At 54.4% G+C, this 16,728-nt stretch overlaps 3 protein-coding genes across 3 annotated transcripts; 1 reads left to right on the forward strand and 2 right to left on the reverse strand.

The window, feature by feature from the left end:
• Positions 1-3,398: 3,398 nt before the first annotated feature.
• On the reverse strand, positions 3,399-5,229 carry MONBRDRAFT_29252 (uncharacterized protein; the record flags this gene model as incomplete). Its single annotated transcript, XM_001749746.1, has 8 exons — positions 3,399-3,449; positions 3,549-3,620; positions 3,705-3,776; positions 3,877-3,948; positions 4,063-4,134; positions 4,368-4,439; positions 4,517-4,609; positions 4,753-5,229. The coding sequence occupies 8 exons, from the start codon at positions 5,227-5,229 to the stop codon at positions 3,399-3,401; spliced, it is 981 nt and encodes a 326-aa protein (XP_001749798.1).
• Positions 5,230-6,869: 1,640 nt separating this feature from the next.
• MONBRDRAFT_11879 (uncharacterized protein) lies at positions 6,870-7,818 on the reverse strand (the record flags this gene model as incomplete). Its single annotated transcript, XM_001749747.1, has 3 exons — positions 6,870-7,037; positions 7,440-7,538; positions 7,621-7,818. 3 exons carry the CDS (start codon positions 7,816-7,818, stop codon positions 6,870-6,872), a joined length of 465 nt encoding a protein of 154 aa, XP_001749799.1.
• A 1,296-nt stretch (positions 7,819-9,114) lies between these two features.
• On the forward strand, positions 9,115-10,179 carry MONBRDRAFT_29254 (uncharacterized protein; the record flags this gene model as incomplete). Its single annotated transcript, XM_001749695.1, has 5 exons — positions 9,115-9,207; positions 9,301-9,393; positions 9,465-9,612; positions 9,724-9,824; positions 9,913-10,179. 5 exons carry the CDS (start codon positions 9,115-9,117, stop codon positions 10,177-10,179), a joined length of 702 nt encoding a protein of 233 aa, XP_001749747.1.
• Positions 10,180-16,728: the final 6,549 nt, after the last annotated feature.

The following is a 16,728-nucleotide window of genomic DNA, read 5'->3' on the forward strand; positions in this document are numbered from 1 at the left end:
AGCTCACCTCGCATCCGTCACGCGCTTCTGCTGCTCGATATGGAGTCCTCATCCACCGTCGGCAGCACTGCGACCCGCCAGCCTCAACATTAGTACCCCCCTCGAAACGGCTCAAACAAGAAAAAAGGTGCGCTCCTTGGCCAACACCAAATGGCAGCCGGCCCCCTGGTCACAATTTTCGGCGCACGTCACAACAAAGCTCACCTCGCATCCTTCACGCGCTTCCGCTGCTCGATATGGAGTCCTCATCCATCGTTGGCCGCCCTGCGACCCCGCCAGCCCCACCATTAGCGCCCCCTCGAAACGGCTCAAAAAAAACAAAAAGTGCGTGGGCTCCTTGGCCAACACCAAATGGCAGCCGGGCCCCTGGTCACAATTTTCGGTGCACGTCAAAACAAAGCTCACCACGCATTCTTCGCACGCTTCCGCTGCTCAATCGGAAGTATTCATCCACCTGTGACTATCCTGTGACACGACAGCCCAACCATTAGCACCCCCCTCAAGGGCAAAAAAAAACCAAAGGCGCGCCTTGGCTCCTTGGCCAACACCAAATGGCAGCCGGGCCTCTGGTCACAATTTTCGGCGCACGTCAAAACAAGGCTCACCTCGCATTCTTCGCACGTTTCCGCTGCTCGATATGGAGTCTTCATCCACCGTTGGCCGCCCTGTGACCCGCCAGCCTCACCATTAGTACCCCCCCTCGAAACGGCGAAAACAAAGCAAAAGGTGCGCTCCTCGACCAACACCAAATGGCAGCCGGGCCCCTGGTCACAATTTTCGACGCACGTCAAAACAAGGCTCACCACGCATTCTTCGCACGTTTCCGCTGCTCGATATGGAGTCTTCATCCACCGTTGGCCGCCCTGTGACCCGCCAGCCTCACCATTAGTACCCCCCCCTCGAAACGGCGAAAACAAAGCAAAAGGTGCGCTCCTCGACCAACACCAAATGGCAGCCGGGACCCTGGTCACAACTTTCGGCGCACGTCAGAACAAAGCTCACCTCGCATTCTTCACACACTTGCGCTGCTCAACATGGGGTCCTTATCCACCTACGGCTACCTTATGACATGTTGGCCCCATCATTAGTACCCCCCTCAAGGGCAAAAAAAAACAGAAGGCGCGCCTTGGCTCCTTGGCCAACACCAAATGGCAGCCGGCCCCCTGGTCATAATTTTCGGCGAGCGTCAAACAAAGCTCACCTCGCATTCTTCACACACTTCCGCTGCTCACCATGGGGTCCTCATCCACCGGCGTCTTCCCTGTGGCACGTTAGCCCCACCATTAGTACCCCCCTCAAAGCGGCCAAAAAAAAAAAAAAAAAAGGGGCGCGCCTGGGCTCCTTGGCCAACACGAAATGGCAGCCGGGCCCCTGGTCACAGCTTTTGGCGCACATCAAAACAAAGTTCACCTCGCATTCTTCGCACGTTTCCGCTGCTCACTATGGAGTCCTCATCCACCTGTGGCTATCCTGTGACCCGCCAGCCTCACCATGAGTACCCCCCTCGAAACGGCCAAAACAAACAAAAGGTGCGCTCCTCAGCCGACACCAAATGGCAGCCGGGCCAGTGGTCACAAGTTTCGGCGCACGTCAAAACAAAGCTCACCACGCATTTTTCGCACGCTTCCAGTGCTCAATGGGAAGTATTCATCCACCTGTGGCTATCCTGTGACACGACAGCCCCACCATTAGCACCCCGCTCAACGGCCAAAAAAAAACCAAAGGCGCGCCTTGGCTCCTCGACCAACACCAAATGGCAGCCGGGCCCCTGGTCACAATTTTCGACACACATCAAAACAAAGCTCACCTCGCATTCTTCACACGCTTCCAGTGCTCACTGTGGAGTCCTCGTCCACCGTTGGCCGCCCTGTGACCCGCCAGCTCCACCATTAGTATCCCCCCTCGAAACGGCCTAAAGGTGCGCTCGTCAGCCGACACCAAATGGCAGCCGGGCCCCTGGTCACAATCTCTGGCGCACGTCGAAAAAAAACACACATCGCAGTTTTCTCGCGTGCTCGGTCTTTATCATAAGGTCCTCATCCACCTGCGGCTACCCTGTGACACAGCACTACCGTCAGAAACGCCCGGCGATTCGCGCGTCAAAAATCGCAAAAATCACTCTTGCTCTTGACTCTGGCAGCGGGCAACATGGATAGCATCTTCAAAAGCGGGCCTAAGATCGGTTTCTCACCTGCATTTGAGCGGGAGTGCTTCGTGCCGGATCTGACCAGGCTCCGTGGCTCTTGGGCCTAGCTAGCGCGTCCATCAGCGCACGAGCCATCGCGGCTCTTCATGGGCAGATCGAGGAATTGTCTTGACAACAAATGGCAGCCCAACACGAGATCAGCAAGAATGGTCCATCCACGACGGTCACGCGGCAATGTCGTTTGGCCACCCGTACATCCATGTCGTCGCTTGCACCTCGGCAGCACTTGCCCGTCGCGCCACAACGACGACAACGCACCGCCCCGCCCATGGCCCGCTTCATCGTGGCGCGTCAGTGAGAAAAAAAATGAAGCCAAAAGCAAAGGGAGGGAAGAGAGGCAAGAGGTTAATGAAGCAAAGTTTCAATTAATTGAAGCAGATCATGGCCATTCCAAGTAAAAAGATGCAGTCGATTCAGCAGTTATTGAAGATACTAAAAGATGATGACATTCTGACATTCGGTTCTGTGTTCTGATTCTCAAAAAGAGCTTCCTGTGTGTGTGTTTAGCAAAAACTGTCAGGGCCGACTTGGGCTTTCGCCGCACTGGGGAGCAGGATCCTCGCACTTTCAAACACAAATTCCACAAGACGCCAATGCCCATCCCCCGGAGATAGACCAGGAACGGACGAGTACAGCCACTCGACAAACAAGTCGCGCGTTTTTAAATCCTTCAATGTCTGTACCCTCAAGTTGTAGCCCATCCGCTGGGCCAGGTCGCGCAGCCCCGAATGACAGTCCGAATAAAGGAGGAGACAGCTCAGGCCCGAATCCAGTCCTTGAGACTGCCTGCAACGGTAATTACGTGTATCCCATCCACGAATCCCCTTTGGCATTCCACAAGCGTAGCAGCACGTCCATTTGGGATATTTGAAGCCCACGAAACATTCACTTGTCTCGTGTCCTTCGAAGTGACACCGCTCACAACCAGGATTAGATACGCATTGATCTCCAGCCTTCAGGACGGGTTTCGCCTGTCGAATGGTACATCGCATGCAGTAATCATCCATCAACTTCAGAACGCCAATAAACTTGTCAGCCGCCGCGTAGTTCATCAGATATTTTTTTTCTGTCCCCGACTTCGACCGAAATATTGGCGCGACGTTGTGCCGATTCGGTGGCGTAGCCGCAGCAGATACCGGGGCTTCAGAGCGAGTGGTAGCAGTAGCGGCAACGGTAGCGATGCGCGTGCCACTTAATGCTGCTCGTTTTGCTGCGGGAAGAGGCGACTCTGCTGCTTGAACCGCTGTTGAAGAAGCAAGAACCAGGTGAGTTGCTGAAATCATACGATGTGGCAATCAGTGCCAATCTGAAGACTTCGACTCTACACGCCCACATGTCGTACTTCGCAAAGCAAGTCGCCGCCGACGCTTGCAACACTTGCAAAACCATTGACATTGCTCAGGGCTTCATTATGCTACCCTCCACAGCAAAACGACCAATGAGATGCTTGACATCACACAATCATTCTATGAGCCAACGCCAGGCGCTGACAACATACACTGAGGCCCAAGTCCCCGCCAATGCTGGTAAGACTCTGGAACCCATTGACGTTTGTCAGTTTGCGATTATACTGTTCGTGTTGACAGAACGTCCGATGAGTCAGCAGACCACGATCCCAATGATTGAGTTATGGACGCCAAGTTCCGACTGAGCGTGCCGGCGCAACGTACGCCCAAGGAAACGTCGCCGCCGACGCTTGTGATATTCGCAAGCCCGTCGATGTTGATCAAGCCATTATTGTCCTGCCCATCACACAGAAAAAAAAATAAAAAAAAAATTAAAGGTTGAGATTGACCACAATCTCAATCGAAGCACGCCAGCATGCGACCTTGACGCTAAGCTTGCAAACGACTTACATTCAAGCAGACATTGCCAGGAATGCTTGTAAGACCCGAAAGCCCATCGACATTGATCAGATCATCATTGGACTACTCAAGTTGGCATGTTACCCATTGAATCTCTGCGATGGCACGCTAGATCCGCAATCACAAAGGACACACCGACACGTGCATGCAGCTCCAAGTGGCCACCGATGCTTGTAAGACTTCTCAACCCGTCGACATTGGTAAGAGCGTTATTGTGCTAACAGAGGCTTGAGGCACATTCCAATGCCACCGAGTTTACGCAAGGGCCAAATCTGCGACCTCGACATACGACGTACTGCCAGGTTCAAAACGCCGCCAATGCTTGTGATGTTTGCAAGCCCATTGATGTCGACAAGGCCAGAAATATACTGTCCAAGCAAGACAACCAATGACCACAAGCCCAGCCGATCATTCCCCCCCCAAAAAACCAAAGGGTTTGACTTACACCGAGGCTAAAGAAGCCACCAACAGTTAGGGTTCTTTTCAATCCATCGACATTGGTAACTGCATCATTGAACTGCCGAGGCGAGTAGAATGACTGATGAGACGTATCCAAAGACAGCCAAGAGGGTTGGCTGCTTATGCTTGAAGCTCACGCGTCTTTCAGATCCTCTCCTCAACTCGAAAGCCGATCATCCAGTGAGGTCAAATCCAAGCACACGGCGGCGCCTCGTCACTTACATAGATTCGAAAGTTGCCACTCACGTAAACAAGCTTGCTGAAAATGAGCAGATCCGTCGACCTCAGTTGTACACACTCATCAAGCAAGAAGCTGCCTTGAATATGTGTCACGCCCGAGGGAACATTCTCCAGCTGACATCCAACTGTGCCAAAGTGTGTCACGTTTGTGTTTGCGGGCGCGGTCGTGGTGGTGAGGACCGTGCTGGCAGTCGTGGTAGTGGAGGCCGTGGTGGGGACCGTTGTGGTGGAGGCCGTTGTCGTCCTGCCAGCATAGAGCCTCCGCAGATCAGCCAACTCTTGGATCACATCAACACCGTTGAGCAGCAGCCGCGCATCCCCGCCCGAGGATGAGCTGTTGATGAAAAGGTTGCCATCCACATCGACTCCAATGGTTGGCTCGGCACTAGCCAGATTGGCGCAAACCACGCCCTGAACCAGTACTGCAACCAGGCAGCGCACGATACCACGCAACACCATGCTAGCCAGCCTGGAAAAAACGTGCAAAAAAAAAAAAATCACATGTCACGTTGCAGCTATCACACAATGACCCACACTTTTTATACACTTTCGCACACAACGACCCACCCAAAAATGTCATAAAAATCCAAAAGTGACCAAAAAATCGCGATAAAGCCTGGCACTTACGAGATGGTCGTTCTGAAATGTCGATTCCGGTGCTATGGCGCTCAATAGGGCCACCATCAGGCTCACTCAGAGTAGCGAGAACATGTGTATCATCTGATTCTGGTTTCAAAACATTTTCGCACGATTTTCGTGCCACATCTTGCTGCAAACCATCCAACCATGCCAACGGCAAAGTACCCGTAATTGCACCTCCAGCTTGCACTGTGACCGAGGTCACACGTGTGTGCGCGCCCCCGTCACCATCTGGCTCTGTTTCGTTGTTTCTCTCGTCGGTTCTTCCTCAATTTTCTTTTCGTCTGTTTGGGCTCGAGAACAACTTCACTCAAGCAAACCCATGTGGGGACGTCGATTGAAACAAGCCAGTCATTCCTCAAGAACATGGATTCTCAACACTTGGTCTTTCAATCCTGATCAAATAGTTAGCCAATGATTCAACCCCTTTGAGGAATGACCGGCGAACAAAATGAAATTTCCACACGTCACGAGTTTTAAGAGCGCGCCCTTCAATCATACACATTATCCGAGTTTGCTCGGATTGTTGTCCATTCTAAACGCGCGCCTCAAAACAATTAGTTTTCCATGCTTGTGGTTTGATCATCATGTAGCTCATCGATGACAGCCACTTGGCACGAATAGCCGGCGCGAGTACTTACTTGGCTTAGAACTTTGCAACAATTGGCCAGAGATCATCAAACGCGCGCGATTCAAACACGGTTGGCTCGCGGCGCCACCCGATGCTAAATAGGACGGGCAGTGCCGCCCGGCAACGCTTCTTGTGCTCGCTTAGAATCACGGCTTGAACTGCAGTCATTCATGTCCGATTGTGAGCGACGTCATGCCCCAAAGCTCGAAACGGCATTCATGCATTGTCAGCACACCTTCAGGGCTCCAGCTCTGATACGAGCCAGGTCGACAACTGCTGCGAATCATCCTGATCGCCAGCTAATGGCCGTAGTCAGAAGCATGGGTTGTCGGATGAGAGTTACTTTGTCAAGCCGATGAAGCATTCTAAACAGTCGTACGTGTTGGTTCCTCCAATATTGCCCGAGGCTATAATCAAGCGGACTTTCACCCTCCTATCCCAACCAAAGAAGGGGCAAATCGAGTGCGAGACAAGAAAAAAATTTGTGAGAATTTGAGCATTTTGTTCTAGCAGCATTGATTGTGCTGCAGCAACGAGGATTCGCGAAACATAAATCTCAGCAAATTGTACATCAAAGCTCAAAGGACACATCAATCAAAAGCCTCAAGCCATCGGAAACCAGACCTCATTCATCGCATCAACATCCGCACCATGCTCCAGAAGCATGTCAACCACTGCCTCGGAATGCTCACGGCACGCAATGTGAAGCGCGGTCATCTGCAGCCACATTCGTCATCATAGGAAGCTGAGCGCATTGTCATGCGACAGTTTACGCAGGAAACTCGTGCCCGGCTTCTTTTTTTTTGTTAAAATCATGATCAAGCAAACCCTAGGTGTCTATGACGACTATGGTCTCACGCGAATGGGTGTGCGATTGCAAGACATGGATGCGTACTTTGCCTTGGGCGTCAAACGCAGCGGCGTAGCCTAATACCTTCTTGACCACTTGCACGTGGCCACGTTCGCAGGCCAGTTGCAGCGGCTTTTCCAAGGCATACTGCCCCGCAGAGGCAATGGAATGAGATTTGGCTATCATTCATATCAGTGTGCAACTTTTGCGCAAGCGCTCTTTGCAGACCAACCATGTGTTCGCCGCAGCAAGCATGATGGACTCGTATTGGCTTCCATTTCGCGAGAATTTGCAGCGCCGGCTGCGGATGGGGCAACCTGCACGCAGCTGCAAGCTTGAGAGTGTCAGCGATGCGCAAAAGTCTTGGGATATTTATCTTGCTTGAAAAATGCACGTACGGGCGCTCAAAGGGGATGTTGTCAAGAGGCGTGATGCCAAACTGAGAGTACACAATCATGGGGCACGGGGCACGAGAGGCACAAAATCATCGTCATTTTTTTCAAGATTTGCCGGTCAGAACCAGGGAGCAAAGAATATTATGAGACTGACCCAATTCTCAATTTTGATGTCCGCCCCGAGGAGCATCAGAGTCTCAATGTCGGACAGGTTATGGTGGTAGCAGGCTTCGTGCAATGGCGTATCTCCAGTCTATACCAACACGGCAAGGTTTGTCGTTTCAATTCCATCAGGTCCGTTACAAAGATACCAAGCCGGTAGCACACTCACATACCCGAGGGTTGCGGTACTGTGTTGCAGATCGCAGACGGTCCTCTTCCCAGTGCTCGAACAAGTACGCCACAGGCTGTCCGTCTGGCTTGCAGCATGCCCTGTATAGCCTTTCTCCATCTGAGCTCATCGTGAACCAGCCCCTAGAGATGCAGCAGGTGAGGACAATGCCGTTCTCTGGATAAACGTAAGTGACGGCCATTTTCGTACCAGGCCAGCGAGAATAGAGTCACGTCGACGAGCGGCAACAGCTCGCCCTGGAATACGTGAATGTCTACTCCAAGACTTTCTTGGGTCTGGTAAAATAACACGCGCCAGCAGCGGCACGCGCATGCGTACACTGGGACACAGAAACTGATACAAATATCAACAAGCAGTCCGACTTTTCTCTCACACAAGCACAAGCACGACCCAAACAACGCCCGTTTGTTACAAGCAGGAGCAGAGGAGCAGAGGAGCACAAGAATTGTTAAGAACTGTTGTTGAGGATTTGGGTGAAATGTTGTCATCTCTCTTTTTCAGCACCAATCATGTCTGCAACAGCTCATAGAATGTCTTCACATCGATTTGTGCTTTTGAGTGTTTGTCTGTCAACGCCTGTCTCCGGCACCGACCCCTCTGGATCCAAAAGACCTCAATAAACTCATGGCTTGGCGAGAGGGCCTTGCCCGTCGTCGATAACCTCGAGCACCATGCGCAATGGTGATGGTGCGCCTCTTCTTTAAAACGATGTTTTCAAACCGGCGGACATGCGACCACGGCGCGCGACGAGATTCGCCATAGTCTCAATGCTGCCCCGCCCACAATGGCAGGCGCAAGAAAGGGGGGCCGAGGAGCGAGGCATGGGCAAAGCTCTTGATGATGACGCTTCAAAGGGCATGCGTAACCATTGCCATCACACACGTTACGTTCGTAATGATGAGGACCATCACCACGAAAAGCAAGAACTTGTTCGCAGGTCGTCGCAAAAGGACAGAATGTCAGATCTTGTCCACTCATTAAGGTCAGATGTAGGATGCAGTGTCAATCCTAGATGAATCGTGGCCAATCCTCTCCTCAGCCTTGAATGGCTCCTAGACGAGTCGTGGTCAAGGATAGGACACATATTACCGTCGTTTCGAGACTTGCTCGTGTTGTTGTGCTGCAGATTTGTGCTTGCCTTTGCATCCGGGGCGGACAAGGGCAAGGACCTGTGTGGCTTTGCGCACGTTCAACTGTTCTTGACGGCGCACCTTGGTTTTGTTCAAGCGTAGGATGGCGCATGGCGCGAGAAGGTGCATGCATGACCGCCAACTTTGAGCCTGGGAACGCGATGCGGAACCGGCGTGGCTCGGCGCACGCGCAACGTAGACGACCAACCTGGGTATAAGTGGCTGCGGTCCAGTTGGGAGAGGCATTTTACAGCGCCTACCATCAGTCACCAGCTAGCAACAATCTGCTCCACACCCCCGCCTCAAGTCGTTCTGCCCCGCATCGGCTTTCTTTGAACCTCGTCATCATGAAGCTCGCCATCCTCGTCTTGGCCCTGGTGGCCACCAGCGCTTCGGCGTGCAACATCAGCGTCACCATCAACTTACTGGGCAACATCATGGTAGGCTTATCACCTAAACTCATGTCGCTCGATTTCCAAAGTGCCCATCGAGGTTCTCACTCCTGCTCGCGTCCTGGTTGACAACATGGCCAGCCCTGCATCAACAGCTTTAGCAACGAAGTCTCCGAGTGTGATTCCATCCGTGACCGCGACTGCATCTGCCCTCTCCTTGAAGATTATCTGGAGGTGCGCCAATGTTGTCTACGCATGACTGAAGCCAGCCGCCCGACAGCACTCACACACCGTTTCCTCCACAGTGCACTGTGGACCAGTTTGCCCAGGTTGACGGCTGCATTCCCGAGGGTGTTTCCAATGCCATGCGCAACGTGTTCAGCAATGCCACCCAGGAGCTCTGTACCTTCCGTTTGCGCTTCGAGATTGATGTGTCCGTGAATGTTCCTGCTAGTAAGTTTGCCCTAGGAGCAATGCCGCGACGCACGTGTTTCAACAAGCCGGCAGCTAGCCTTTGCGTAATCCTGATGGTTGCTCTTCCCTTTTGTACGATCTGCTTGATAGACTTTGAAGCCTTTACCGAGGTCCAGGCCCGCGCCTTTGGTCGCACCATCCTCGTGACAGGTGGCGTTGAAAACTTGGAGAATGGCGCTTTTGCTGTCAGCGTAAGTCGATCTTGATCCCAAAAGCCGAAAGCTGTCAAAAAAGCCGCTTCTCTAAGCACTGCCTTACACTGCCTTCTTCTATGTATAGTGGAGCCGCGGCGACGAGAACCGTGTCATGTTCAAGGTGACCTATGTTGGTCTTGTGGCCCCCACGACGGTCCAAATGCAGACCACTTACAACGACGTGGATTACCAGAATGACGAGGGCAACAGCGACAATGACAATGTCGAGGCCGAGGATGTGACCATGAGCTCGAGCGTGAGCGATGGCGAAGACCCTGATGGTGGTAGCGCTAGTGCCGCAGTGCCGGCCTTGGCCCTCGGCGCGGCTCTCATGGGCGTTCGTTACCTTTAAGTGACATGTAAAATGGCTTCAACGATCCTTGCGTGCACTTGCCAATGAATGTGTTGCAACGAGTTTTGCAATCAGCCTATCATTGCCCACCAGCGTATGATGCGAGTCGTCCAGCCATGTCTGTCCGTGTTTATTTTGCTTCTTTCTGTTTGTAAACTTGCCGGCTCCCTTGTTTATGCAGCAATCGAGCCATTCCAAGTGTCAAATCAACAATAACTTGGATTTCTTGCCACTCTTAGCATGTAACTTGTCGTGGTCATAATATCATGTGAAAACGGGTCAAGAGTTGACACGCGAACAAACAATCATTGGCCCACCGATCTGCGCCAAAAGCAAATTGTTTAAGCTCGCACAAGGACAAACAAAAAACACACAAGCCATCGGACATTTCACCGAGAAAATTGGCATGGCATGACTGGCTAGGTCGCGATGCGCAGCCGTTCACGTTCACACACACACACACCTACACACACACACACACACACACACACACACACACACACACACACACACACACACACACACACACACACACACACACACACACACACACACACACACACACAATTCCTAATTTGCATAAATTGTCACTACATGGGTCACGAGTTGGCATGCAACGTGTCCAGAAGACGCTCGCGTTCGCGAAGCAGCTCGTCGCGCAGGGATTGCAGCAAGGTTTCCTCTCGCTCCAGCAGGTCAACCTCACGATTCAGATTGGATTGCTTGGCCTTGTTGCGTGCCCGGCGGCGTGCACAGTCCTGGCGATTGCGCTCTCGCTGCTCCTCAGTCCAATGTTTGCTGCGCTTGCCTGTGAGAACGGGCCGATCTTGAGTCTTGGCTGTGCCAGCAGTGCTGTGGTTGCTGCTGCGGCTGATCTGGCCACCGCTAGCAGGCGTGGCCGTGCCTGGAGGACCATCATCGCTGAGCGTGCTAAGGCTGGCCCCCGGCTCCACGGGTGCGGGTGGTGGAGGCGCTGCATCAAAGGGTGAGTTACCCAGGTGTGGGCTCAACTCGGGCGATGCCATGTGAAGCCACTCTGTCACAGTATCGGACAGCGGACCATTACTTGCATGCGCCTCGCTCATGCCGGCGTCTGACAACACGTCTGAATCTGAGGTGTAGAGCAGAGCACCAGGGGTCACGGCCAGTCCGCCATCGCTCACACTGCTCTGCGGCTGCAGGCTGGCCCGGGCACTGCTGCCAGCACTCGAAGGGTCGGACACCTGAGCCAAGATTTGCTGCAGCTCAGTGTGGCCTTGCAATTCGGCAAGTTCTGCAGGTTTGTAGCCGTTGCGATTGGCAGCGAGCAACCGACTCAAGGCCCCAACGCGGGCACCGTGTGCCAGTAGTATAGACACACAAGGCGAGTTGCCTTCGCGCACTGCGGCGTGCAATGGTGTTTCGCCATCGTCGTCCAACGTGTCCACCTGAGCGCCTCGCTCCAGCAGCTGCCGCACGGCCGAGGTATCATTGACACTCGCTGCCCAGTGCAGGGCCGTCCGTCCGTGCGAGTCTCGGGCATTGAGTCGCTCCGAAATTGGCGTCGGGCCCGCCAGTTTGCTCAGCAAAAGAGGCAACGCTGCTGGGCGATCCATAATCACGCTGAGCATGAGCAGGGTTCGACCGTCGTGATCTTGTAGGTGCAAGGCGTCACAGGTCTCGAGGCCCAGACGTAACAGCGGTAACGCGTCAAATAGAACGGCATAGTGCAAAGGCGTCTGGCCGTCATTGTCGCACTTGTCACAGCGGCTGCCCGACTGCAGCAGCGCAGCACCCGTGGCTTCGGCCATTGGATTTTCGGCAGCATAATGGAGGGGCGTCCGTCCACGGGCATCAACGGCGTTGGGATCAGCGCCATGGCGAATCAGGTTTGCCACGGCAACTTCGTGATTGCCAATCACCTATGCACGGAAATCATCCAGTCAGCGCAGTAACAAAATGATCACATGAAATGAAAACGTAAAAGAAAAGATGGAAAAATAATTTAAAAGCATCAAAACATAAACACGCTCAAGTCAACTGCTTGTCAAGCCCACACACGTCGAGCAAGCCAAAACAAGGTCTGTGCTTGACGTACCGCACAATGAAGCGCAGTGCGCCCGGCGTCATCGCGAGCATTGATGGGCAGCACCGATCCAACGGCACCCGAGGAGCCGGAGCCCGTCCCAGCCCCACCTGGTGAAACTGCCGCGCTCGAGGAGGCTTTCGCGGACTCGGCCTGGCTTTGAGACACAGGTGCAAGCAGTTGTTCAAGTCGGTGTTGGTCACCACTCAATGCGGCCAAATGGAGGGTTGGACTGTCGAGAGCAGGCCCTGCGCCAATGGCCGGGGCCACGGTCGTCGCCGTGGTTGAGGAAACCTTGAGCACATGCAGCTCAGTGTCTGCTGCACCATGCAAAGGATGGCCTTCGTCGTGAACATTGGTGTAGGGCGTATTACCGTCCTCGCGTTTGGCCCGCTTACGCATCAGGGTACCAAATACGACGAGTAATAGGATCAGAACCAGGGCGGCTGCTACAATGATGGCAATCACCATGCTCGGGGCTATAGATGACTTTTCTTCGCCATCATCGCTAGGGGGTGACGTGGCTGAGGCTGAAACAAGAACATCTTCGTAGTAGAATTCAATCTCACCACGCTCAATGGCAGTGTCCAAGCGCGTTTGCGCTGGCTTGGAGCCGAGGGCCACCTTGGCCCGCACGTCCATTGTGCCCAGCTCGCGATACAACAATAGACAAGTCACGTCCTTAGCAAGCACGCCCACGTTGGCCAGCGAGGCGCGAAGGGTGCGCTCAAACGAGCGGCGGATAGCCGCGGCGCTCAGATCGACGTCGTCCGTACCGTTGAATATGAGATAGCTGATAAAGGAGCTCACGCATCCGTCCAAATATTTCTTGACGTTAGCACCTTGCAGATCGTCAACATTGTCAATCGGGGCGGCAAGGTCGTCGTCGTCGTCACTGCCGTCGGCTGAGCCGCAATGCGCGAGGGCGAGGCTGTTGCAGCCGCTGGCCTCACGCACGATAGCACACTGACAGGCAAAATCCACGAGCCCTCGACTCGAGCTGCAATAACTACCGACCTCGCGGCAGCAGGCCTCTGACGGAAGCCAGAGCGAGGCAGTGCCTTGACACGCGTCTACATGGCAGGGAGAGGCGGGGCTAGCAGTGGTAGCGTCGTCGAATGGGCACGAAACTGCGCCACCTGTTGCTGCCAGACATAGGTGAAACAGGCCGTCTGTGGTTCGGCGCGATTCCACCGTGGCGGATGTGCAAGTTGAAACGGCCTTTCCGATTGTCGAAGTCACACGAGCCCCCACCCACACGGTGGCGTTGCCCGTGGCCAAGATGGGTGGCACAGTACAGGAGAGCCAGCCGTTGGCGGTGCGATTGGCGACAACAAAGCAATCGGAACCGACACAAGAGTAGCCACCTTTGGAGTCCAGCGTCCAAAAGCTGCAACCAAAGGTGTACCGGTCGCCAGTAATGTCAACTTTCGGGGCCGAGGGGTACAGGACGGCGGTGGCGGTGGGCTCGTCAAGGCGCGCGACACACGAGTCTTCAGGCTGATTAATTACCAGCTCGTTCCAAGAACAGGGCATGTCTAGACACAATAGGGTGCATAGATGCCATTGAGAGGCGCGGGTCAGATTGACGGCTATTGGGATGGACCTTCGCCAAATACAGCAAGACTCACCTAGATCTTCTTCAACACGAATGCCGTAGGTACAGGTGGGGTTGGATGCACCACCGGAAACCCAGAACCCCGTGGATGCCACGTCAACGCCCAGATACAACGAAAGGAGCAGAGTGGCACTGCTTTCTGGCGTGGTCACCGAGTGTGTGTCGTCGTCATCCGTGGCTGTGGACCACTGGTGTGGTACGAGCCAAGCCCAAAGCGTTTGGTTGGCAACTGCCACGCGCAGAACTTGTGCATCAGCTGCCGCAAAAGCAAAGGGTGATGCCCCAGTATGGCTATTGATGTCGTCTCGAGCGAAGGTGAGCGTGCCCGAAGACTCGTCGAGCGCCAAGCTGACGCCGATGTCCAGCAAGCTCTCATTAGCAAGACGAAGCACTATGCCAGCTTGCAGTTCGTTCGTGGCGTAGAGTCGGAGGCTGATGGCAAAGTCGTCGAGTGCAATTGGGGCCAGAAGCTCGGCCCCTATATTGCCGTAGGTGCAGATAACGCGCTCTCCAAAACCAGGGAAGAGTTCCGTGTTTGCATGAGCCGCACCCGTGAGTGGGCTGTAGGCGGTCATGGGGAAGGAGCTGGGCTGAGCACACGGGCGATCCAAGAACACCGTTTTGGGTAGGGGTACAAAAGTACAGCGCAGCCAAGGCAAGGGCTGTCCCTCACACTGGAGAAAGCAGCGCGCCAGGTCGAGGAAAAGAGCGGCAGCGATCGGATCGGTTGAGATATTTTCGGCGCATGCGGCAATGGCGGAGTAGGAAAAGTCGCTTGATTGGGCACCATCTTCTGCTGTAGCCGAGGCGCAGGTGAAGGCATCGACACAGCCCTGATTGGTTGAGCAGGCCGCTGTTGTTGCATTGCAGCGTTCCTCGCAGGTCGAAACATCGGTGCAGCCGGCGACCCAGGTGCACGGGGTGAAGCAGTCCTCAGTCGCGGTGATGCTGGAGCAAGTGTGACGACTTGTCAGACAGGCCTTGGCAGTGGGGTTCCAAGCGCAGGATTGAGGGCCAAAGTCATCAAAGTAGGTTGAGCCCAGGCACGCATCGATGGTCACGTGGTCAAGGCACGGGTCGCTGGCCAGCTGGCAATAACCAAAAGTACACGCACGCGCAGAATCACATTGTGCCTCCTCAAGATCGGGACAGCTGCCGGCGGTCAGGCGGCAACCAGCATTCCATGCGCAACCGGCGGTGCGACAGGGATTCTCATCAGTCAGAGCAAAGCAATCATCCGTGCTATCGTAGCACAGATTGAGTGCAAAGTCCGCGGTACAGGGGGCCCCCTGAGTGGTTTGTAAAGCATCACAGGTGCTGGCGTTGTTCGCAGAGCAAGGATCGTTGTCCGAGTAGCAAACACGATACCAACTGCATCGGCCGTGAGGATCACAAGAGCTTTCATCGAGCTGGGCGCAGGTGGTATCCGCATCGTCGTCAACCCTGGCATCACAAGTGTAAAAGGCAATACCGAAGCCCTCCACAATGCTCTCAGGCGTGCTCAGAAACTGGCCATCCTGTCCGCCGGAACAACCTGTCTGGCTCCAATTGTCAGTTGTATCTGTGTTGTAGCAGTAAACCTCGGTCTCCGAGCTGTTGGGGCTGTGCATGGAACACACAAAGGGGCGGTGTGAGGAAGGGAAGGGGGCGGCAGTAAGGGGGTGCGGGGCGGGCGAGGACGAACCGGTAGCGGTAAGAACCGCCTGAGTAAAGAAGAAGCACGCCAGTACCGATGGTAGCCACGGGCACGGCCGATTCGTTGAAGGTATCATCTTGCAGCTCACTGGGCGAGGTGGCCACGCTCAGCAGGCCATCAAAACGCGCATCACCCTCGTCATCGGTGTAGACGCTGCCCAAGTACTGTTGTCCTTCCCGTGTGTCTGCACAAAAGTTGGTCAAAACATGCCAATTTGGCAGAATAGGGAGATGTACATGAGGCATGAAAATGTTGGATCAAACAACCCCCACACCACCCGCACACCCCTGCCCTTACCCAAAAAAAAAAAAAAAAAAAAAAAAAAAAAAAAAACGCGCCCGTACCTGGGTACCAAAAGACGAAATAAACGGTATTGTTTTCGGTGTGGGCGAGCGACACATGGGGAAGGCGGTCGTCATCCACTGTGAACGAAGCAGCTTCAAAAGGGGCAGCATTGCAGTTCCAGTCTTGGTCGGGGTACCAGGCGGCGACACAGGATGACACGGGAAAGGTTGTGCCTGGTTTGGTGGTGATGGGAGAACACGATGCGTCGCGGCGCCACCGCTGAGGCAAAGCGCCATAATCGGCTGGCATTGGTGCACAGGTGGCACAGGTAGCGAGGCCAAGGAGCAGGCCAAGCAACGGCCCCAGAGGCCGAGGGCGTGTGGGCGGGCCGGCCCGCTCGTGGTAGCCTAGGCGCAGAGACGCCATGGCACGCGGGTGCAAGCAAGTGCCTTGACCCTCCCTGCTCCCTGTGCGCAGTGCATGCAGGACTCAAACTCAAAGCGATGGGGCGCGAAGGTACTCAAGACATGGGCGCGGCTGGGAGGCAAGAACAACCGACATGCTTGATGGATAAAGGCCAACCAGAAGGAGGTGGTGAAGGGCAGGTGAGAACCATTGGCGAAACAAACAACGATACCAAGCGAACCTTTCATCAATGCTTACCCAAGGCGGCAGCACAAAGCCGCAGGCCAGGTCGATGAGAACCGTAGCGTGAAGTGGCGTGATATATAATGCCCGCGCGCCAACCGGAAGGGTGTTGACGGCGCCTCTGCACAATGACCGCCGTCCTGCGGCCCAGGAGGGAGGAAGGGGCGGATGAATGGAATGCGCAAGGCAAGAGGTTGCGTTTGTTTCAAAACTCTCACAATGCCACGTCGCCTTTGC

Source organism: Monosiga brevicollis, genomic scaffold (genome assembly GCF_000002865.3).
Source record: "Monosiga brevicollis MX1 MONBRscaffold_33 genomic scaffold, whole genome shotgun sequence".
Classification (NCBI taxonomy): Eukaryota; class Choanoflagellata; order Craspedida; family Salpingoecidae; genus Monosiga; species Monosiga brevicollis.